Source organism: Vespula vulgaris, chromosome 8, assembly GCF_905475345.1.
Source record: "Vespula vulgaris chromosome 8, iyVesVulg1.1, whole genome shotgun sequence".
In the NCBI taxonomy this organism is placed as follows: domain Eukaryota; kingdom Metazoa; phylum Arthropoda; class Insecta; order Hymenoptera; family Vespidae; genus Vespula; species Vespula vulgaris.
Window position 1 is genome coordinate 2,104,774 of NC_066593.1, and position 24,082 is coordinate 2,128,855.

At 28.0% G+C, this 24,082-nt stretch overlaps 5 protein-coding genes across 18 annotated transcripts in view; 1 reads left to right on the top strand and 4 right to left on the bottom strand.

Moving 5' to 3' along the window:
• LOC127065459 (aryl hydrocarbon receptor nuclear translocator-like protein 1) overlaps positions 1 to 6,974 on the bottom strand; it is a 49,678-nt gene extending 42,704 nt beyond the window's left edge. The window contains exon 1 of one of the 4 annotated variants that reach the window (XM_050997824.1): positions 6,897 to 6,974. Coding sequence is in view for 3 of the 4 variants with exons in the window: in XM_050997822.1 (XP_050853779.1) it covers positions 5,457 to 5,622 (166 nt within the window). In the remaining variant the exon portion in view is untranslated. Of the gene's footprint in view, positions 1 to 5,456; positions 6,199 to 6,896 lie in introns of those variants that run through there. The other 3 variants (XM_050997822.1, XM_050997821.1, XM_050997823.1) reach the window with 3 other exon arrangements.
• Positions 6,975 to 7,398: 424 nt separating this feature from the next.
• LOC127065499 (plasma membrane ascorbate-dependent reductase CYBRD1-like) lies at positions 7,399 to 10,324 on the bottom strand. 2 transcript variants are annotated; one of them, XM_050997933.1, is made up of 8 exons: positions 10,182 to 10,324; positions 9,915 to 10,105; positions 9,528 to 9,578; positions 9,212 to 9,312; positions 8,784 to 9,008; positions 8,501 to 8,709; positions 8,191 to 8,348; positions 7,399 to 8,123 (listed from the first exon to the last, which is right to left on the bottom strand). In XM_050997933.1, the coding sequence occupies exons 4-8, from the start codon at positions 9,237 to 9,239 to the stop codon at positions 7,967 to 7,969; spliced, it is 777 nt and encodes a 258-aa protein (XP_050853890.1). In that variant the 5' UTR covers positions 9,240 to 9,312; positions 9,528 to 9,578; positions 9,915 to 10,105; positions 10,182 to 10,324; the 3' UTR covers positions 7,399 to 7,966. The 2 variants fall into 2 exon arrangements, with proteins under 2 accessions (XP_050853890.1, XP_050853891.1); XM_050997934.1 differs by lacking the exon at positions 9,212 to 9,312.
• On the bottom strand, positions 10,313 to 16,306 carry LOC127065497 (uncharacterized). Of its 3 annotated transcripts, none has more exons than XM_050997929.1 (6): positions 15,989 to 16,306; positions 14,809 to 15,014; positions 14,593 to 14,725; positions 14,223 to 14,356; positions 11,313 to 11,511; positions 10,313 to 11,186 (listed from the first exon to the last, which is right to left on the bottom strand). In XM_050997929.1, exons 1-6 carry the CDS (start codon positions 16,050 to 16,052, stop codon positions 11,074 to 11,076), a joined length of 849 nt encoding a protein of 282 aa, XP_050853886.1. In that variant the 5' UTR covers positions 16,053 to 16,306; the 3' UTR covers positions 10,313 to 11,073. The 3 variants fall into 3 exon arrangements, with proteins under 3 accessions (XP_050853886.1, XP_050853887.1, XP_050853888.1); XM_050997930.1 differs by lacking the exon at positions 15,989 to 16,306 and adding an exon at positions 15,167 to 15,661; XM_050997931.1 differs by lacking the exon at positions 15,989 to 16,306 and adding an exon at positions 15,159 to 15,643.
• A 949-nt stretch (positions 16,307 to 17,255) lies between these two features.
• Positions 17,256 to 22,221, top strand: LOC127065518 (BRCA2-interacting transcriptional repressor EMSY). Of its 7 annotated transcripts, none has more exons than XM_050997960.1 (14): positions 17,256 to 17,429; positions 17,877 to 18,051; positions 18,149 to 18,324; positions 18,719 to 18,840; positions 18,930 to 19,010; positions 19,114 to 19,276; positions 19,351 to 19,590; positions 19,672 to 19,782; positions 19,860 to 19,993; positions 20,089 to 20,220; positions 20,300 to 20,467; positions 20,728 to 20,819; positions 20,915 to 21,030; positions 21,299 to 22,221. In XM_050997960.1, the coding sequence occupies exons 1-14, from the start codon at positions 17,354 to 17,356 to the stop codon at positions 21,496 to 21,498; spliced, it is 1,986 nt and encodes a 661-aa protein (XP_050853917.1). In that variant the 5' UTR covers positions 17,256 to 17,353; the 3' UTR covers positions 21,499 to 22,221. The 7 variants fall into 7 exon arrangements, with proteins under 7 accessions (XP_050853917.1, XP_050853920.1, XP_050853919.1 ...); XM_050997963.1 differs by having other exon boundaries at positions 19,878 to 19,993; XM_050997962.1 differs by having other exon boundaries at positions 19,351 to 19,587.
• Positions 22,042 to 24,082, bottom strand: LOC127065519 (small nuclear ribonucleoprotein-associated protein B). 2 transcript variants are annotated; one of them, XR_007782112.1, is made up of 5 exons: positions 23,875 to 24,081; positions 23,050 to 23,584; positions 22,878 to 22,955; positions 22,535 to 22,595; positions 22,042 to 22,380 (listed from the first exon to the last, which is right to left on the bottom strand). XR_007782112.1 is itself a non-coding variant. In XM_050997968.1 (3 exons), the coding sequence occupies exons 1-3, from the start codon at positions 23,875 to 23,877 to the stop codon at positions 22,840 to 22,842; spliced, it is 654 nt and encodes a 217-aa protein (XP_050853925.1). In that variant the 5' UTR covers positions 23,878 to 24,082; the 3' UTR covers positions 22,628 to 22,839. The 2 variants fall into 2 exon arrangements, 1 of the variants encoding a protein (XP_050853925.1); XM_050997968.1 differs by lacking the exons at positions 22,042 to 22,380; positions 22,535 to 22,595 and having other exon boundaries at positions 22,628 to 22,955; positions 23,875 to 24,082.

The window sequence follows — 24,082 nt, forward strand, 5'->3', positions numbered from 1 at the left end:
TAAAAAAAAAAACTATCAAATTGTATAAATGATGATGATAAATGATATAAATCGTTGAATTTATCTGTTCGATTTATATCGATCGAAAAATTTTTTTACTTGCTCTCGTATACGGATCTATTCAAGTTTAACGTAATCAAATGGTGTGTACATAGTATATACATATATACATACATATATACGTACGTACGTACGTACGTACATACATACATACTCTCCTCGTTCTAAACTATATCAAGAAAAATTGATATACTCGTGGAACGTTAATAACGTCGCTCGCGTGAACGGCCACGGACAATATACACGTACATATAACGTAATCGTAGATAACATAAATTTTATAAACTTCATATGCAGAATAATATGCGTAACCACCATGTAGTTGTTTTAACAATTAAACCAATCGCTTTTATTTGCAGGAAAATTATTCAATTAAATTAAATTAAAAAAAAAAAAGAAAAGAAAAGAAAAGAAAAAGGCGAGAAAAAATTTTAAAAAAGAAAGAGAGAGAGAGAAAAGAATAAAAATATTGAAAGAAATGAAAGAGGACGGAAAATAAAAATAAATAAATAAATAACAAATAAATAAGTAACAACGAGATTAATTTCCACGCGCGAATTAAAAAATAGACAAAAAATACGAGCAAAATATGAAAAATAAAAAAATAAAGGAATACGCGAATAAATAAATAAACAAATAAATAATTTAATGAATGAATGAATAAGAATGTAGGTACTGGAAGAATAGGATAAATATGTGATCAAGAAATGAATAAATAAAAAAGAAAAAAGGGAAGGTGTTAGAAAAAATGATAAAAAGGACGAATACAAAAATCGAACGAACAATACGTTCGTACTTTTTCCAAGCGCAAGCGTTAAAATCAGAAAGAAGAAAATCAAGTTGGGATAGTTGAAGTTGACGTAAGAGGGTTGGAGGGGTTGAAGAGAAGGGAGAAGGTACCACGGTGGTCTGTTACTGTAAACTCGGTGGGAAAATGACCGCGACTTGCTCGAGAATTGCTTCGATATGAGCTAATGCGCACCGCAAAACACGCAAGACGCATTACGTAACACTTCTACTAAACTCTGCGGAACACGGTATATATGTTTTATGTACATACATGTTTCTATACATGTGTGTGTATATCTTGCTATGGCGACTCTAAGAAATATACCGAGTACGCATTTATTAACGAGTAATCGTTCTATCGTAGTTTCCGCCGAAAGGAAACTATAATAATTCGCCATAATAATTCTCCTATCGTCTATAGATGTATGTATGTATGTATGTATATATATATATGTAATGAGTATACTTTCGAAAAAAATATATGCGTACGCGCGTGTGCGTGTGAATTCGTGCGAGAAAGAATTAAAAAAGATCAACTTTTACAAACATTGTATACGTAAATAAGTAGAATATATGTATGCGTATGCATGCATGCATGCATGTCGGTATTTGTGCATATGCCTGCCTGTCTGTCTATCTATCTATATATATATATATATATATATATATATATATATATATATATATATATATATACTCGAACGAAATTAAGTTCAAGGTATAGAGAGTTGAGTGTAACAACTTAAAGCCTGACCACACGTACTACCGACTACTTGCGGTAGATAGGTCTCTTCTCCCTTTTTCCTTCTCATTCCATCTCATCCTTAGCCTCATCCTCCTTCTTCTCCTCTTTCCCTCCTCTTTCCCTTCCCCTTCTTCACCCTATCATCCCTTATCCCTTATTATACGAATCTAATAGGAAGGATTAATTTGAACGATTTATATATGAATTCAGACAATAATAATAAAAATTATTACGATAATAATACAAAATAATTACTACCAACAAATATCCGATGAGAAATAAAGAAGAAGAAAAAAAGAAAGAAAATCTTATGAGCTTGCAAATGAAATTTAAAACTGTATATTTATGTTCTAAATATCAAAAAAAGAGAAAAAAAAAACGATGGAATTATAATTAAATTGAAAACGAGTTTGACAGAAATGAAAGGAAAAAGGAAGAAAAAGGAAAAATGCTGCGTGTTTACGAATGAAATCTGAAGAAAGATAAAGATGAAAAAGAAAAAAATTTGTAATTTTTATGAATTCGCTAAGACGACATACGTGATGTTAAAGTAGAGACATTATTTATCATCAATAAGATAAATATAATTCGTAGATAAGATGGACGAAATAGATAGATGAATTATTACTAAATTGTGAAGTTTGAGAGAATGTTTACGAATGGAATAAAAAAAATTGCAATTTTATTATATATATATAAATAATAAATAATTAATCGATGAGTTCGACAAGAAAAAAATGGCTGCTTTTTCAAATAAAATTAAAAAATACTCTGCGTTCGAATTTGTCTTTCTAATTCTTATCTTCTTTTCATTGCGTACAATTTCTAATATCTAAGATAGTATTATTGACTTTTGTGCATTGACCAAGACCCACATACATATCATATACATACATGCATACGTATATTTTATATATATATATATATATATATATATATATATATATTTACTTCATCCTCTACTACGATTATTACGTAAGCCAATGTCAATGTAATTGACATGGAATAATAAAAAGTAACGCTAATTATTTATGTAACAATTCTGTCCGAGTTGATAAACAATAAAAAGGACAAGAACTTTACAAGAGAAGAAAAAAAAAGTAGACTATAATCGAGACGATTCTTGATCTGCCTTGTTTATCATGGATTTATGTTAAAAATGTAAAAAAGAATGAAAGAATCAGAAAGATTAAAAAAAGAAAAAAAAAGAAAAAAATATCTTTCTTTTTTTTTTCTTTTAAATTCGAATATGTTCATCGGTCTTCTGTGAGTCAGAATAATTATTTTTAACAAATTATAATCTAAAGTATACTATTCCATTAGTATAGTTTAATGTAAACACACACACACGAATGCATATATATATATATATATATATATATATATATATATATATACTCGTTGATTTGAGCTCGAGTTATGTAGACATGTATGTATGTGTATAAACGTACGTAAGTATTTATGTATGTATGTATGTATGTACGACATAGAACGTAATACAAGAGGTTAGACTAGGTCGAACGTCGATGATGCGAAGTGCATGCGTAACAAATAAACGCATGGATGCATATGTGTACGTGTGTCTCCATTGCTCTACTGTATTGCCTTCGAGATTATGTACGATACATACGACGACGATGATAAGCAACAGTATGGCGTTATATCATCGTTCGAGGCGATATCGCAACGACTTCTAGTCTTTTTACCAATATGCAATTGTGCAGTCAGAGGCTCGTTTCTAACGTAAAAAATGTGATAGTCCGTAAATGTGTCCGTCTTTTATCATCTTATTCCATTTTATTTACTACTTAATTCTCTGATCGTTCAAATCTTTTTGTCTTTCTTCGGAAACGAGTGTTCTTTTCCTCCTTTTTTTTTTTTTTATTATAACAATATAACGATATCATGATGATATATACTGTATTAACTTTGTATTTTCTAATGTCGCCAATAATTCACACTCAAGCGATTATGACGATATATTCAACAATATATATATATATATATATATATATATATATATATATATATAGAGAGAGAGAGAGAGAGAGAGAGAGAGAGAGAGAGACAGAAATGTGTAGTTTTTGGATTTAATATCGTTAACAATTGTTCATAACTCAATGCTCAATTTTTTGATGTAATCAATCTACTAATCTAATTATATTTTTATAATCTATTTTCTTTATAAAATATTTTCGAAATTTTATAATAATATGTAGTACAAAATAAAAGACACACATGCATACACACACATACCTATGATTTTATATAATAATAAAATTAATAATTCATAGTTGCAATCTTTTTCTAGTTTCTGTTCTTTGCTCTTTCTCTCTTTCTTTTTTTTTCTCTGTTTAAAATACACGATTTCATAGTCATCATCTGTATGATCCGTTCATTATCGTCTTATTCCACTTATTTACTCTTCAAATCTTTCTCAGAATCGATTTATAAGATTTTTTCCTATTATTCTGCCTAGCACTATATATATATATATATATTTTTTTTTAATTTGCATAATTTTGGAGTTTTTAATATTTTTTATCAAAAATATTAAATAAAATATATATATATATATATACACATACATACATATATCGTATGTGTGTATAAATCGTGATTAGTTATGTGATTAGAATATTATATTTTTCTTTCTTTACTATATTATTTTTCTAAACCAAATGAATTCATAATCGTCTCTTACGTAATATTAATCAATAATTAATGAATATAATGTTACTTTAAAAGAAACGTCGTCAATTGATTGCCGAGTCATTATTTCTTATCTTTCTTTCTTTTCTTTTGTTTTTTTCTCCAACATTCATTGCATCGAATTAATTTATATATAAAATTCCCATTGGTATTAGTAACGGGTGGTAACAACAATCATGCAGGGCCAGCCGCCGATGATAGGTCAGAGCCCCTTTAAGGACCCTCTCATAAAGCGACAAAGAGAAAAATATAATCTTTGACGATTTCAATCTGTCGTATATGGCGATTACCAGAGAGTTGCATCGCTATGACGCCGATAAATCCAATCTTGCGATATGAAGAGTGATATGGTGATCGGGAGATAGAGGGTGGGGGTTGGCGAAGGGAAGGAAAGAGGAGGGAGCAGAAGACGAGCTAAAAATCGACACTCGATAGATATTAATTGGAGATCGAATTGTGTTAGACTAACAAAGAGAGAGAGAGAGAGAGAGAGAGAGAGAGAGAGAGAGAGAGAGAGAGAGAACGAGGATTTATAGAATATTGTGCAACTTCGGTTAAGCGTTTAAATATTTAAAATTAAAGAGCTTTAATAAAGACTTTTTTTTTAAATATTATATGTTGTTCTTTTCTTCACACACATACTTATATAGTACTACTTTTACTAATAATATAGTATGCGTGTGTATGTGTATATTTTTGATCGATATATTTTTGAATACAGTATAATATAGTCACATATATTACTATAGTATATGTATACACATTAGTAAACTAATACTACACATAAACTCACTTCATATAGTACACTCTAATACTATAGAAATATATGATTCATAAAAAAATTATACGCGTAATATGTAGTACTTGTTTGTCTATATATATAATTTGTCTATATATAAGTTGTTTGCCTATATATCGTTGAGTATTCAGAAATATTATTTCTGGATACTCAACGATTACGTACACACATACGTATATAGATACGTACACACACACACACACACATATCTGCATAAACCTAAGTACGTGCTTTTTTTTTTCATGTAACAAGACCCGTCGTTTGCGAAAGAATGCATGCTCGCGAAAAATGAGATGTCACGACGCATCGTTTAACGCCATTCAACTTATATAAGTTAAAATCAGGAAGTACCTTCGAAAATAATGAAGAAAAAAATTTCTGCACAAATACGGATAATCCTTGTGATTCGTTCATTGCCCGTCACCACCATTATCAACACCATCATCATCATCATCATCATCATCACTATCATCATCATCATCATCATCATCATCATCGTCGTCGTCGTCATCGTCATCGTCGTCACTACATCACCACATTTTTTTAGAAAATTTCAGAAAAATCCGGATTTTCACGCAGAGATAATCGTCTATCAATAAATATCATAAAAAAGTGTACCTACATATGTACATACGTATGTACATACGTATGTATATAAAATGCAAATAATTTTGATCGTAAATAATGCATGTATAATATACTAACAGAAATCGATAAATTACCCAATAGGTTAGCTATATCGATAAATTAATTTTACACTCTCCAACTATCAAACATTATAACTATCAAACACTAACTAGACTAACGAACGTTACAAGAAAAACTAATTAATAAATTCGATTGTTTAAACCTTTTGAATAATCATTGAATGGTTACACGAAAAAATTATGTACGCATATACGTTAATATCTAAAAACGTTCTCTTTCTCTTTCTCTTTCTCTCTCTCTCATTCGTTCGTCCTTTCGTCCAATCACCTCGTCGCTATTTAATACGAGCATCTAATTCGTCCGATCGCCGATATGAAAGATAGGACGAATCCGAATGGTTAAAAATAATCGATCAGTTTATCTACAAAAATAACAATCTTTAAAGAAAAAGAAAGAAAGAGAAAGAGAGAGAGAGAGAAAGAGAGAAAGAGAATGAATGAAGTCTTCTCGTACATAACTTAATCTTTATCTTCGAAAAATTCAATGATGATAATTATGACAATAATAATAATAATGATGATGATGATGATGATGATGATGATGATGATGATGATAATAATGATGACGATGAGAGGATGCACACCTGTAAGAATAACGCGTCGAATCGCGAAAACGCGATATTCTCTGATAGATATACAAAGTTTGATAAGACTAAAGATCGTTTACGAAGAGATCTGATACGAGAAATAAGTAAGTAAGTAAGTAAGTAAATATGTAACTAAGTACGAACAATGTAAGTAATGATAGAGTTTATGGATGAAACGTACCGAGCGAGAAGAAGAGGGGTGGCTGGGATAGGAGTGTCGGTGAGGAGGGTTATATATTAAGAGAGGCACGTTCCTATCACATGCAACGATTGAAGATCATAAAGAGATGAGTAAATGCAAATTTTCTTATCGTCTACCCAACTTAGTTCAAGTTGCAATGGTGCATTCGCGCGTGGTATATCTCTGTGATGTGTGTGTGTGTGTGCACGTGAGTATGAATGTACACGCGTGTGTGCGTACTTCTATAAAGGAAACAAAAAATATCACGAAAATTGAAAAAATTGAAAAATAAGGAAACAAAACAAATATAACTCACCGTAGCAGACGTATCAACTGTCGACATAACGAAGAACGTTCCTCATTTTTTGATAACGTGTCAGACGTAACCCTATCCATGTAGTTTTCAAATAAAATAATGCAGGAAGATAACGATGACTAATCAGAAAAAAATATTTATCTACGTACGGGAAGAGAAATTCGTGAAAACACTGACAAGTTCACAACTTGGCGCCGACGCGCGACGACGAGAAACACGCACAAACACACAGCGACCGTCTCGAAGATTACCGCCTATACAACAACTCTCGGCGCGAGAACTCTATGAAGAACTTTGAAAAAGTACGCTATCCGCGCTAGTTGGCGCCACCAAACAACAAGTCTGTTTCTATTGGTACATCGTTAACGCGCGAACGAGCCTATCCGAAAATGAACGATAATAAACGAACTCTTTACGAATGTCCTCTGTTTACTTGCATGTGTATCTCTTTTTTTATAAATTTAAAATATGTAAAGCTAAAAATTCAATCATAAGACGAATATTTATCTTGCTTTAACGGCAAAGTAACATTTTTATTTTTCATCATTGATATATATATATATATATAAATTATAAAACGAAAGATTTGTGTATGTGCGTGTATATATATACGCACACACATACATATATATGTATATGTATAATAACATTCAAAGTCGTAAATTTCATAAGTTAACAACATGTACATCAATGAGTCTTAATTTAAAATAAACATCAATATAAAACATTGTGTATCTTATACAATTAAATATTATACAATGTTTAATAAATTTATATATATTGTTATTGTTTAGCGTTTCTTTCTAAATGAAACTAATTCAAAAATAGCACCATTTCAAGAAGAATCACTCTTAATATTAAAAATAATTAACAATAAAAATATATAATTAGTATAACAACTGAAAAAATATTAAATATAAAATTGATAATACTCTGGAAAAAAAAAAAAGAAATACATTAAAAATCTGAGACCAATAAAAACTTATCAAGAGCTTCTAAAGCCAAGCACATAGATAAGGATACTATTTTATAAGCCAATTAGTAGTCATCATTAAGCCAACATTCTTCAGTTAGTTTCTATTAGTCAGCAGAACGCTGTCTTCTGGTCTAGGTTGACGCTTATATTGTCCCTGCGATACTAAATATACCGCTAGTGCTCCAAAAATAATTAAAAATATTCCAATAGTGTTTACCAAGATTGCCTCGGGAACAAATTTGTCATAATCCCTAAAATGTAAAAATAATATCATTTTCTAAATATATTAGAACACAATTATTATCTGTATAAACTGACTTTATAGAGAAGATTGCTTTTTCGTTAAGTCCAATTAAACAAGTTGCGATGCTTCCAATAAAAGTTGCTATACCAAAGTAAACGTGTATTGGCATATAACTTGCCCGTAATGAGTCATGTAAGCCAGGATAAAGAAAAGTAATAAATCCTGCAAGCAGCTGTTGGAAAAATGAATATATATATATGTGTGTGTGTGTGTGTTTAAAAAATTTCTTATCATTTAAATCTATAAATCTAGATAACTTAATCTAAATCTATATATCATTTAAAATACATAAATCTAGATAACTTTTACAAAATGTTCACTTACTTGGAAGCAAAACAATATCACACTTGTTAATCCTATCCAGCTATGTAAAGTATACATATTTGGTGTAGGTGGAATCTTTAAATTATGGCTATCGAATACAGCAATCAATGCAATTATGGTCAATAAAATAATAAGCAACATCAATCCAGTATGTATTAATTTTAGTCGCCTTTTTCGAACGTTTCTCTGTATTCTATATATAAGCATAGCTAAAATTAAAAAGAAATAATTTTTTTGAGTTTTATCGTCGTATACCTATATGTTCTAAGTATCAACTTTGTACCATTAGCATAAAGAAATACAAATCCAATGGTCATTAATAAAGGATGCCAATTAAATTCATGATTTGGATCAGATGTCCAAGAAAATCCACCTTTAAATTGTGTAATCCATACTATCATTAAAATAATAAAAACGATTCCTGTCAATTCTAAAATTGTAAGTAGAAATGTAAATCCTTCTTCTGGTTTATTCACTGGTGATCGAGGTACTTCCGTTTGCTCCATATCTGTAAAAAAGAAAAACAAATATATATATATATATATATATATATATATATGTTTACATTTAATCGATAAGAATTATTGACTCTTAGATAATACAACATAAATTAATCTTAAACAGTACAACATAAATATCACGATTCATTGTAAATAACTTTTTTATGACTACCAAGAATTTTTGCAAAAGCAATTTTAACAAAATACTGACCTGTTAAAAGACTGTATGAAGCATGCATGACAATTATAAATATCCTTTGTTACCATATAATTATTTACTTGTCATGTCATCCATGTAGTATAAATAAATATCTAAGTAAAAATATTTTCAAAAAAAATATTGTCAACTCAATAATATATCACTATATTTAAAATAAATATATTAACATACGTACGAACATTCATTATACATACACATACACACACACATAATTTTATTTTATTTCAAGATAAACTTACATATATAATGAAAATTACACGTAACATATGTTTAAGCAAAAAAGGAAATCATAAAATTATTTGCTTACCTAAGATTTAATAGGATTGTAAACAGGTGTCAGAACATCCAACAGGTGTGTCTATATCCAACAAAAAAACAAAATTCACGAACTATAAAACGAAGTCAATAATATGTAGATAAAATTTGTAAAACGTTCAAGTTAGCACACATATATACATATATCTATATATAAAAAATACATTATCTTAGAAGTAAATAAACATTTACATTTATATCTCAATATGACTCAGAACGAAATAGCATTGAACGTTTGTGCAACTTTATAAAAACATGAAATAATACATTAAATTAAATTATTACTACTATTTCTGTTTAACAAAAATATATATAATATCGAAAAAAAGATATTTCTCGAAAAAATTTTTTTGATTTATAAAAAAATGTTAATACTCACTATATACAAATGTATATGACAAGTTCTTTGTGCAAGTTCGCATTCACTCTGCGCGCTATATTACATGCAGTAGACAAATAGTTCCATTATCGATCGGAAACCTTCGGAAATATTCGTGTCATTCCGACGTAGGTGGGAATATTCAAATATTTTCCTTACGTAACAAGGAAAATTGATACTTGTATATCTATCTAATAAAAAGTAAATAATTTAAATGACTTTTTTCCTTTTTTTGTATGATTTAGATTATTTTTATCTGATATTTACCAAAAAAGAAGATGTATATCACATTCCAACGATCTAGATTAATTTATAAAAATTTTAAACTTTAGAATCAGGATGATCTATGAGATTTCTTTTTTATGATAATGGAAAATATAAGGTATTAAATTACTTGGTAGAATTTTTCAATAATTTATATAACACCATTTCATACATCAACCGATGTCATTTCCTAAACGTTTGCACATTTTTCTTGATACTTATCCTTTTCATCCAAATATAATATATAGTTTATTAAATAAAACATTTACACAACACCATACTTTGATTGCAAGGAATATAAATTATAAGAATTGTTATATCCTTAAGGAATTCTTGTATACATATTCGAATTATTTTCTAAATAAACACATCCTTGAAAATAAATGATAAAACATTCCATCAATAAACATTATATACATACTACTTTAATAAAGTACATTTATTATTTTGTTTCCTTTCTTTTCTTTTTTTTTTCTTTTTTTAGTTTTTTGATCTTTTCAAATGTTTAGCTTTCTGCGGAATCTTTATTTGCGTGGATCACTGTACTGTTCTCCTTAATATTGACTGTAGAAACATCAATTGTATGTTTAGCCTTATACACACAAAGGAGTTAATATTTCTAATCTAAAAACACGTTTATATAGAGATAAATCACTTATGAAGTTCATAAAATTTCAAGCATTAGTAAAAAATAGCTGCACGAGAAAACCGTGTCTATGAATGATAGCTTCGCAACATAATACGATCATTGCACCCTGCATTTCTGTATAATCAAGGAAGACAACGTGATTGTTCGTTCGTATATTCTTTTTTTTTTCTTTTTTTTTCTTTTTCTTTTTTTGCTTTACTTACGCATATTATTTTTACAGTTTTATTAAATATAAATTGACTTGTATTAAGAAATTAATGTGCGCTTTGCACAAATTATGCACGATATTGTCACCAATATTAATTCGTGCATGCTCCTCACTGCAAAAGATGAAGGTATTGATGCTAGTGTAATTTGAACTGTAACAAATAATAAACAATTAATGAATATAAAAGATATAGAATTTGTATCATATCAAATACAAGTGAAAAGCACAAATATAATGGAAATATATGGAAAATCATCCATATGCAGTAAATAATTACTTGATACTGTCTTCTTTTTAACATCAGCATACTCCTCATGATTCATAGGATAGTCTGGTATAGTAGAATGGCAACTAATATCCAAATATCCATTATCTCCAGCATGTAATGCAGACACTTCTATCATTAATTTAGCAGTTGCAGATAATAGATCCTTATGCTGAGTATGAGGATAGTGATGTACCAATGTGACATCCACCTAATGTAAAATACATTGTTAGTTAATAAATCCAAGGATTACTTTTATTGGAGAACAAAGGAATATTGACAAGTTTTTTGAGTAATGTGCCGTACCTTTCAAAACAACATGCTTGTTGTAGCGTGTATAAAGTGCATTAATAGTAGTGCTTGTTGCATTAGACAGACCGTGTTAGAAGAAAAGGAAAATATGAAGAAACCCAAGACATTGTGCTTTAAAACTATTTGAGTCCTACAGTTGCACTACAGGTGATGTAAATAACTCCAAGAAAAAGATTCACATATGTGCAGTCTTGAAGTGCACACACAGGTGTCTGGTCAAAATATTCCAGGAGTCTCTTTATCCACAATGGCCAATGCTATGATATTATACAAGAACGTGTAAAGCGTGATTAAACGAAGCGTGATCTGATTTCTAATTCATAAGTGATATTAGATATAAAAACGTTGCACTCTGAATGCACTGGATTCTTAAACAAGTTGCAAATGCAAGCAAAATACTTACTACGCCCAAGATCTAAAAACTAGAAAACACATACAGTGTATTCTAAGTGCAATTAATCTGACTGTGATAAAACACAGGAAGTAAGTGTATTTAACTTGTCTCCAAAGCTAACATACAAATGAATGTATGAAATTGAATTACATTACAAATAAATATTTCAGTCATGTTTTGTAGCTTATCATATCCTAAGCAAAATTCATGTATTTAGAGATCACTCATTGTCATCTTTAATCTTTGAAATTATTTCATAGACATTCTTCCATTTTCGTATATTTATATATATATATATATATATATATATATATATATATATAATATATATATAATATATATATATATATTCGGTGTATATATATATATATATATATATATATATTTGGTGTATATCTGGATCTATTAGATGAAATGTATAAGAAGAAAAGTTTGATTCAATATTTTGATTCATGTTGAATGCCTCCTTATGACTGTGATGCTTATAAATGATAACTAAAAAGAAATAAATAATTTTCTTATTTTTCATTTCTTTCCTACGATACAAGTCAAAAATGTTGTGCAATTTAATTAGAGTGCAATATTATCGACATACCCTTTTGATATGCGTGGTATTGTGAAATGATACTGGTGCATAAACTTTATTGCATTATGCAATATATCAGCTCTTAATAAATTCCATCACAATGTAATATATAAAATGTTATAGTAAATAGACAATGCAAAATCTATTGTTCGATCCTTATAACATATTATTTAATTGTACTTGATAAAAATTGAATTATCTTTTAATTGAATTAAAATAAATATTTTTTTTTTTTTTAGATATTACTATATCAATCTGAAACCGTGAAAGAAATCACAATGTAAAAAATAAATTTTGAAGGATAATATTTAAATATCATGATTCTACATACAGTGGAGATTAATGAAAAAAGAAATTTTTTCACTACGTATTATAAAATTGTAATACAATATTTTTCACTACATGCCATAAAATTGTAATACCAGTTGTTTCATACTCAGACCCAATCTTAGGCGTAGACAGCGTGGATGGTCTGCAGGATGTAACATCTCTTCAATAAAGTAAATCTCAAGTGGAACTGCTTATACCTGCAGTGCTATCAGCGTAAAATGGAGAGTTCACTAGTGCAGTGTTTTCACGATTTCCATGTCGATCCTCCTCAAAGTAGAAGGTATACTCTTGTAAAGTACAGGTCAATCGAGGGTCGATGAAAAGTTTGCAGTGTATATTGACATCTCCCATCTTCCATTTAGCCAGTTGTGATCCATGAAACCTCAAGAACCGCACATGACCCATATCGATCGAAAAATACTGCACTAGTGGGATCGTTTTCCAATAACTATAACTACACAAAACACCCATTTACAAATATAATAAATACATGCAAAGACACACATCAAATGAATATCTTAATGTGTATATTAATTCGCGTACGTACGCGTGCATATCACTGATTAACACATATAACGCTATGAATAATAATAATAATAATAATAATAATAATAATAATAATAATAATAATAATAATAATAATAATAATAATAATAATAATAATAATAATAATAACAACAACAACAACAACAACAACAATAATAATAATAATAATAATAATAATAATAATAATAATAATAATAATAAATAATAGCAATAAAAATTGTCCATGTACATATCAATGACTAAAAGTCCATAAACACTGACATTGTGGTTTAAAAAATGTCTGCACATTGATATGATTAGAATGTGTACATATCTGTATTACGTGAGAAAAAATTGACAGAATTAAGGCAGGAAAGAATACAAGTTTGATTACAGCAATCTATGAGTCTTAAATAAATGGTGATGATTTACATTCCTCTGAGTTCTACCAACAGCGATAGAAAATAACATTTTAAAATGTATAGATAGGTAGAAAAATATTGTGTTTAATCTCTATAGCATGTGTAGTTCGTTACATCAATAAATATTCTCATATATGTATTTCAAATCATGCACAAGGAGAGAAAACACTATTGCTTTATTTAATCATATAACGTGATGTTTTTATATATATATATATATATATATATATATATATATATATATATATATATATATATGTACTTATGCTTATGTAATATGCATGGACACCCACGCTTACCTACATAATATGTAAATATGTGTTTACATGTATACATGTTTTGTGTGCTGATACCTCTTTTCCGTTTATGAACCAAGTCAAATGAGGAACAGGTGACGCCGCTGAGGACGAACAGTTTGCTTCTAAATTTTCACCGACCATATAAACGCTCTTTTCAAATGTAATTTTCGGATTCTCAGTCTGTGGTACTATTAACAAAACGTATAATATATATTACTATATTTATTATTCTAGTATTAAAACCTATTATTATTTTATAATAGTATAAAATACTATTAATATTTTGTAGAAATATACTAGTACATTATATACAAGTATACTACATATAAATGTACTGTGGACATAGAAGAGGTTAATTTTTTTTATTATTTATATTTAAACAAAAAAATGCAGGATTTGCATGATGAACGAAAATAATACTAACCTATCACTTTCATTTGTACATTATCGGAAGGCTTCGTATAAATAGGAGTTGACATAGAAACTGCACAGGAATATACACCAGACGCCAAAAAACTAACGTTCCTTAGTTTGATTGTCGTGCCATTTTCCGAGTACTAAAGGAAATATCGTATTTGATTCGAGAATACGAATGAATGAAAGAAAGTTAAATTCTCTTATCTTTTTTCTTATCTTTCACCTCCATAAATACACCATTGATCCCCGGTATAACGAACGGTGGATTTCTCTCTTTTATATATTGAAATATTTTTTCGTCATCCTTTATGAATTCTATTTTATATAATTCATCTTCTGGAACACTGTGATTACAGTAGAGCGTTGCTGTACTGCCAGACTTAACGTATCGCGGTGCAATTAGCTGCACATGCACCGCACAGATTGCATCTAAAAGAAAAATTATTATTACCAATAATAATTTACTTTTATCTTTTATCTTAATCATTATCTCAATTCACATATACGAATATCCATTCAGATATGTTTCAATATAATGAGGCCAAATTTTTCTAATTAAATTATTATTATTACATGTTTACAATTTTTTCTTTTTTTTTTTCTTTCTTTCATTTTTTTCTTTTAAAATTCGAATCGGTGCTAGCGAAAGATGATAATCCTAATTAAAAAATGCACTTAAAAATTAAAGAAAACGATTTCATGAAATAATGTCTAGGTCGATTATAACGACTTGCGGTGATGTCCTGTTGCTGGGAGGTGTTACCGTATCGATCACAGGAAGCGCGTGTTACGTACCGAACATTGGATATTATTAAAGAGATTTGAGATGCTCTGTGGAAACTGTAAATATATCAATATTTCTATCAGTGTTGTACTGATTGGGAAATATTAACAAACAACAAAAATGAAATATTTTTTATCCTTGAAATGGTTATATCGATGGCTATCTATAAAATAATTTTTCATTTTTTTTCAGAATTAAACAAATTTTCAATAAATTTAATGAATAGATATCTTAGAACACAGACAATTAGCATGCAATCTGATTAGAGATTAGTTCGATAAATTATAAATATAAATATAATAATAATGTCATTCTCTTAATTTCATTGTGAATATTTCTATTTATTACATATGTGTTAATTTCTTTTTTTTTCGAATGATTAGATCTCTTGCAATATATATATATATATATATATATATATATATATATATATATATATATATATACATACATATATACACACATATTATATATAATATATTTTATATATTATATATATTATATATATGTAAGAAATCTGATATAATGACGATAATAATATGTAATGTTGAAAATGATAAAAAAAATGAGCTTCTTAAAATGTGTAAAGCAAATGTAGTTCATTGGAATGATAACTTACGTGAGAATAATTGTACAATATATAAGAATACGACTTTTTTCCAATGGACAAATGAACGTGGCATTATCGAAGACTGCGTTATATATATATATATGTGTATAATATATATATATATGTATATATATATATATGGAATATGTAATAAAATTTTTATTTATTTATTTATTTTTTATTTTTCCTTTTTTTATTTATTTCTTTTTTCTTTTTTGTAATTCTACTTTTGCTTATTACGAAAGAGTGCGCCTATGGTATAATATATATGTGCCTTTAAACTACACAAACTTCGTGCGGAGTCGTCGCTACAACTGACACACTACATTCGATCGTTCAACAGACCTCCATAGACTACGAAACATAGAGTGGAAGCTTAATATTATACATTATGAATGTGGGCGAATATATGTACATATTATTTTTTATTAGAAAATTTAAACACACAAATTTCTTATATCATATATTCGTGGATTTTGTTCCCTTACTTAATTTAACATATATGTATTTTTATTTAATTTCAATTTCTATGAACCTTTATTATCTATGAACCTAATTATATGCACATACATATATATATATATATATATACTTATTTATTGGTTATTTAATAAAATTATTGTACTTTCTATGTTTTATTAAATCATTATGTAAGTGACCTTTTTCATATTTGAGATTTAAAATTCCCGCCTTTTTGATTGAATAGATTTCGATTTTCACGATTCCTTGTCTCTCTATGTCATTTTTTATTCCTTTTTTTAAATTTCGATAATGATAATTTCAATAAATATTTTCTTTAGTTGATTTAAAAGTTGTATGTATATATACGTACTTATGAAATCATTGTTAGGTTTGATTAAATAAAATGAAGTAATTATTTCTTTTTATCTATTCAAATCAGTCTATGTTATCAAAAAATTGACGTTGTAACGCATTTGTAAGCGATGCTGGGTAAAATTTTAACGTAAAGCAATGATGGTGCCATCTATAAATGCTTAGCTCAGAGATGGAACTAATTTAATGCCGCCAACTTTGTATCCAAATTTGTTGACCTTATTTTTTTACATTAATTAATATATTATAATGTTAATATATAATAATAAATTTGTTTATAAAAATTAATTTTAATTGCTTGATAACGCGCGTAGTAATATTTAAATAAAGAAAGAATATTTCTTAAAAGATTATCTTGATTTAGTTTACTACCAATCTTCAGTAAAAGTCAAACGGTATGTCCCTAGTATCGTAAATTCTAAATCTCTATGTGTAATGATAATAATAATACGTGAAAGCCTCAATGATTCTGTCAGCGAAGTACAAAATGTAGAAAATGTATTTGAATTGCTTAAAAAGTGTAATATAAACTACAGCAATATGGATAACAGAGTTTTGCGATCGGTACGACGTGAAATGACACGGGATGAGTGTAGAAAATGTTTACGCTATCTAGGTAAGATTACAATAAAAATAACTATTTCTTTAATAAGTAATATAATTATTAGAGCTCGTTGTGTGTATTTTATCTCTGCATAATTTTTTCCTTCAATGAACATGCTTTATTAGCTTATTTTTTCTCGACTTTTTTATTTCCTTTACCATTAATATTAAATTGCTTGACAAAAATAATATAATAATAATGTGATAGAATTTAATTTAATTTTATTTTTAAATAATTTTTTACAAGTTTTTTTGTATAGTACTACATGTACTATATATTATATCTATATCTTATATTAATTATATATCGTTAGTTTAATACCAGTGATGGCATTGAAATTCAGTATGGCATTGAATTCCATACATTTCAATGATAAGAATTATAAAATTATTGATAGTATTTGTAATATATTATTGTAAAAGGAGATAACGAGATTTTATGAAATTTTCTATTATATAGAATTAGATGCTTATGGGAATATGGTATCAGTCTTGCGTGCTCAAGGGCCTTTAACTAGTAACAAACAAAGATTGCTGCAAGAACTTGCTAAAATTCTTCATATATCTAATGAAAGACATCGTGCAGAAGTACGTAGAGCTGTTAATGATGAAAAACTCACAATGATAGCTGAGCAGTACGTATTTATCTATTCTAATTCGTTATATATTTGTGTGCATATATATATATATAATTAATGATATAGTATATATAATATATTTAATATAAAACAGGTTAAATGGACCAAATACTGCTATAGACTGGATCATGGAAGGCCGTCGCTCAACTCCACTTTTACCTAGACTGAAAGCAAGAAATGCTTTTACAATGTTAGCAAACAGTCTATCACTTGCAACTTCGCGTGCTAATGACAATTGTCCGATCGAAGAAAACAAGGAGGAAGAAAAAGGTGATCTACTATTTTGGATAGATAATATTATTTCTTTAATGAAAGATTTAATATGAAGTCTACTCCACTTAGAATTGCTACCTCAAATAATTTTTTTGTTTAACAGTTTATAGAAAATCTTTAATCTCAAGATTATATGATCTTGGGATGGTGATGTAGTTATGGATACATTTTTGTTCTATCCATTTTATTTTGGTGAAGCCATTAAGTTGACCTTCCTTTGTTTAATATAATGCTACTTCTTTTTATTATGAAAATTGTAAAGAAGTCGTAATTGCATACAACCATAAAAAACTGGTCAGTTGTTAGTTTTTTGTGTAATATTATTTGGAGTGTCTTTTTTATACATTTTTTTCAATATCTTATTAACCTCCAAATGTCCATTTTAAATTAGAGGTACTAGATGAATCCAAGATATGTTTCAAAATTGAAAAAAAGTCAACAATTGAAGCAGGATCATGTAATGCTCAAGGAACCATCAACTGTAAGAAAAGATCAATACACGAAGCAAATAAGGTATTTGTTAGATTTATGATTATATTTTATAAATTTTTCTTATGTTTATAATGTTTATAATCTTACGACAATGACCATATTATTTTTAGGTACTAAATATTGACAAGGATCAAGAAAAAAGGCCTATAAAAATCAAACAAGATCTTTCCTCATTTTCACCACCACATAAGGTTTTTTATTTTATAAATTTTCATCTAAATTTTTTATAATGTGCAACTATTTACATGCTTAATTCGATGACATAGATATAAAATATCATATGTAATTACACAGGTCTTGGTGTTATCTTCTAATTCATTGGAGACATTGAATCATGCTAATGAGAATGAAACATCAATTGAAGCTAAGATGGAGCAAAGTGAAACAACTATTACAGCGCATCCAGGTGTTACTATTATCCCACTATCTGTAACATGTGCAGGATCTAGTCGAATAGGTATAAAAATAATTTTTTTTCTTAAGTAATCTTCCTTTACGTATTTTATATAATATTTATTTATCTTTTTATAATAGCACCTTCTAAGGATGTACTCTCAGAGAGTACAAATACTTTGGTATCAGTTCATTCAAGTATGAACTGTAATACCAAGGTTACTACATGTGCAACTAATTCCACCAAGAACAAAGATAAAACAACAGTACAAAATAAGCATAATACAAAATTATCAGTGAATACTGGAACATTCGATAGTTTACCACACACCAGAAATAATGATACACAATCAGAAAACCAAGATATACAATTAGGTGGTATGTTGTTTTCTAATAATTATTTATATATATATTTTTTAATGATATTTATGTTATATTTATATTATATTTATATTATAGCTCCAACTTCAAAACCTGAAGTAATAAATACCAGTCCTTGTGTAAAAAATGTACCTTCGACAGTGCAATCTAACGTGAAAACTGTTTCGTCTATTAAATCTGCTATATCAAGTATGTATTTGCAACATTTGAAAATATTATATGTATATTTTAGTATTTTTTGTATTAAGCAATATAATTTTTTATAGCTTATGCACGATTTACAGCTCCTGGAACTATGGTATCAAGCGGTCCTGGTCCACCTACTGTTAAATCTGTGGTAACAACATTAGCATGTAAAAAACTGCCAGTTGCGATAATCAATCAATCTACTGCTAAAATGGTACGTATAGAGACAATCGCAAATATATATATATATGTATGTATGTAGATATATTTAATATATGTATACTATATATGTTTATACTTATTTTATAGCGTGTGACATTAAATTCTGATAAAACTGTAAATATAACTAATCATCCTAATACAAAATTAACGACTAAGACTAATGTAATAGTGATACAAAAAGGAAGTAACAAAGGCATAATGCTGTCTCATGCAGGCAAGGTATTTTATCTTATTGATAAAATATTTAATATTTTTTATAATAACTATGTAATAAAATTAACAATTTATTATTTTTTAGGAAGTATTAGGGAAAGTAATAATGGGAGGAAAGAAATTATCTGTTGCTAACCAACAAAATCCAAGTACTGTTAACATTTTGCCACATTCTATCAATTTAGACAATGGCAATCAAGCACCAACAATGTTAACAGCTACGCATGTAGATACTATAAAAACAAGTATAAAGGTAAATTATTTTAACATACATTTTCGATTGAAAATATACTTTTCTTTTTCCATATAAATTCTACCTATATAAAACTTGTCGTAAGACATTGTTCATATGCCCTTTGCAGGAACAAAACTAAACTATGTATATACAGCATCATACCACCTCTCCCTTTTATTAAATAATAATAGTTGTTATAAATAATCCAGTATTTCTCCACTATACCGAATTTATTCAATAAAATTGCAATATAGAGTATAAGTAGTCGCTTATTACAGGAAGGAGATAGCAATGAAGTGCATTTAAAAGATACTGGATCTTCTTTGAAAACTAACAGTACGATTACTACATTAGAAGAAACAGTATGTAGGTAAGAATAAAATCGTTATCGATAAGAAAAGTACAGAATACGTTGTACGATACTTTGTTGATCAATATTTTTTTTTCTTTTTTTTTTGGTTACAGAAAATCTAAAGAAGTCTGCAAAAAAATTCATTCCCAAGTAGACAATACTATGGATCTTACAAAACTTAAAAAAAATGAAGATCATACAAATCATAAGCTATTTGCAGATATGCAAGGTATGCGCTGTGATATTGAATGAATGAATTTTTTATTCATTCATATGTTATGACTCAATATGTCGTTATTTTTTTTTTTTTTTTTTTTTAAATTTCAGAATTGTTGACATGCTATTGTAAAAAATTGTTTTTTATTCATATTGTAACATATTTTCAATTATTTTATATAAGTTGTTTATATTTATAATTATACTTTACAATAAATTTTTATATACTTTTTAAGAATATTTATACTAGATTCAAAAGTAGTATGTTATTTTGTGTTCAGATAATTCTCCAAGTAATCTACAGAGAGAAGATTCGATATGCGGTATGGAGATCAATACCAGTATATTTGAAAATGGATTTCAATCGACTGACATTAACTTAGAAAATTTTGAGTGCCTGGTTGAAAATGGTGATCATATCCCAGAAGATAAAAACAATTCGATATCTGTTACTTATAAAACAAACCCGAGTGATTCGTAGTAGTAGATTAAGATCTTAAGAAAACATTTTTCAATGCTATAATAAAAAAAAAGGCTCATGATGATTTATAGTTTCGAAAACATACATTTTATATAAGAATATGTATATGTTCTATTCATAAAATATTTTAATACTTTAAAAATGAAAAAAAATGTAATATATATATATATATATATATATGTGTGTGTGTATGTATATATATATATATGTATATATATCGTATTTTCAGTCCAATAATTGTTAGAACATATGTATGTGTGTGTGTGTATATGTGTATATATATATATATATATATATATATATATATATATATATATATACATACACACACATACACATTGTTTTTTAAATATTAAAACAAATTATTAATCGTGAAACAAATTAATTATAAAATAAGATCAAGTTAAAAGTCGGACTGATTTTTTATAGCATAAACAAATAAGCGCAAATCATTGTAAACAAAATTATTGCGATTATGCACAACTATCGTGACTTGCAGTAGTTTTTTCTTTTTATACGAAAGAGTGACACCCAGTGCACGGATTAAAATATTTATATCTTATAATATAGTATATTTAATGTTCATTAATATACATCAGTTTCTTAGTGTAATAATTATTATTATTATTATTATTATATCATTATTATTATTATAAAAACAAATTGGTTGTGATTATTTTATATAATTGTAATGGATACAAAATGATCTAAGAACACACATGAACATACACAGGTTTTTAAAAGTAATCATATATTTCATATTCACATAATCGTATCAGATGAAGTACCATTCTTGTGTATGTGATCTTAATAGTACATCTTATATAAAATTTTGGTTGTAAGAACCTGCCATATGCCATGCATAAAACTATAGCAGCAGTGCTGTAAAAATAGTGTAAAGTGTAAATATGAAATTTGAAAGAAATGATATATAACAAAAAAATTAAACTACTTCATAAAAATAAAGCAAACTAAGTAATATAAATAAGAAAATGTAACAAAAGATGATGATATACATCCTGAAACATCTTTTTACCTTCCTGAAACATTTGTAGCACTCTGGAATGTCCATCCTCAATTATCATAACATCAATATGCTGAAAAAGTTAGATTCTTTGAATATGTACTTTATGTTATATCTGAAAATAATTTACTAACTAATTCTGTAATATTACGAATAATTAAGAAAATTATTAAATAAACTATATCATTTATACAAAATTACGAATACCACAGTAAACATAGCATACACGTACATATACATACATACATTACAAAAAATGATTTTATTAATACTAGTGATGACAAAAAATACAGTTAATAATGTACAAAGTATCATTATTAATATGGACGTGGAGGCGGACCTCCACGCATCATACCGGGTGGTGGGCCACGCATTCCTGGTGGTCCCATTGGTGGGCCGCCTCTCCCCATGGGTGGCATTCCAGGTGGCATTCCTATAATAAAATATATAGTATATTCTATTCTCTCGAAGGTAGATCTAAACAAACATAAGATATATCAACAAATTAAATTAAAATATTATTTTACCCATCATTCCTGGTGGTGGCCCCATCATACCAGGTGGTGGTCCACTTACAGGCATACGTGGAGGACCACCTGGATGCATTTGTGGTGGTGCTGATACTTGACCTCTACCACCAGGTGTCATTATTTGTTGTGATGGACCACCAATACCCCTGACAGGTCCTTGTAAGCCTGCTGGTACTCCTGCAATACTAGCAGGCATGCCACGACCGGCTGGTCGTCCAATACCAGGACCTGGTGCAGCACCTGGAATAGGTACTCTAGGCAATCCTTCCTCCGGAGGTGGAGGACCTTCTACAGTTAGAGAAACAATATTTTCTCCTCTTAAAAGTACAAAGCCTAAAACACGCTTTTGTTCCGTTTCGGGTTGTTTCGTATTTTTTGGTTTAATTTTGCGAAATTCTTCACAATCTCCAAGTATAAGATTCATATGCTTATCAAATGCCTTAAATGTCCCTATAAAGGTTCTTGAATCCTGAAGAATGATTCTAACTCTATAGTTAATATGCTGAAGCATTTTATTATTTTTGCCGATCGTCTGAAAGATATAATAGATTAATATATACTATAAAATATAAAAATACAATATACATACATACATACATACATACATATATATATTATTTTTACAATAATAAAATTTAATAATATAAAAATTTAATTTGGAAAATTATATATAAAAAATTAAATCTACGTCTCTATTAACATTCATAATATGAAAAGAAATAAGTATAGTATAAGAATAACTGATGTATATAAATAAAAATAATTACAACGGCCAACTATTGTTACAAAACGAAATACTGTTACTTAACCTAAGTTCCTTACCATTTTGTCGGCTTTCAAGTAATCAGAATATTATACTATCACTTTACACTCTTTTTATATTAAACGCGTTATGAATTCGTTTAATAAAATAAAATCATAAGTTAATTCATAAATATAAGTACAAGTCAACTGAAATAATCAAAAGAAAGCATACAATTAAACTCTCTTAGCAAACTTCAGAAACCGGAAACAAAAGAGCGGCAGTTTA

Bases quoted from the DNA above. Each gene is read 5' to 3' on its own strand.
- LOC127065499 (XM_050997933.1), bottom strand. From the start codon at position 9,239: ATGCATGCTTCATACAGTCTTTTAACAG. The intron at 9,009-9,211 runs GTCAGTATTTTG...TCTTTTTTACAG, and splicing joins TTCATACAGTCTTTTAACAG to ATATGGAGCAAACGGAAGTA. The intron at 8,710-8,783 runs GTACAAAGTTGA...TTTTAATTTTAG, and splicing joins TGTATTTCTTTATGCTAATG to CTATGCTTATATATAGAATA.
- LOC127065497 (XM_050997929.1), bottom strand. From the start codon at position 16,052: ATGCCACGTTCATTTGTCCATTGGAAAAAAGTCGTATTCTTATATATT. The intron at 14,357-14,592 runs GTTAGTATTATT...TTTTGTTAATAG, and splicing joins TGTACAAATGAAAGTGATAG to TACCACAGACTGAGAATCCG. The intron at 11,512-14,222 runs GTATCAGCACAC...ATTTTACATTAG, and splicing joins GGTTCATAAACGGAAAAGAG to GTGGATGTCACATTGGTACA.
- LOC127065518 (XM_050997960.1), top strand. From the start codon at position 17,354: ATGGATAACAGAGTTTTGCGATCGGTACGACGTGAAATGACACGGGAT. The intron at 18,325-18,718 runs GTGATCTACTAT...ATTTTAAATTAG, and splicing joins AAACAAGGAGGAAGAAAAAG to AGGTACTAGATGAATCCAAG. The intron at 19,994-20,088 runs GTACGTATAGAG...CTTATTTTATAG, and splicing joins ATCAATCTACTGCTAAAATG to CGTGTGACATTAAATTCTGA.
- LOC127065519 (XM_050997968.1), bottom strand. The intron at 22,956-23,049 runs GTAAAATAATAT...ATTTTATTATAG, and splicing joins GCCACCACCAGGAATGATGG to GAATGCCACCTGGAATGCCA.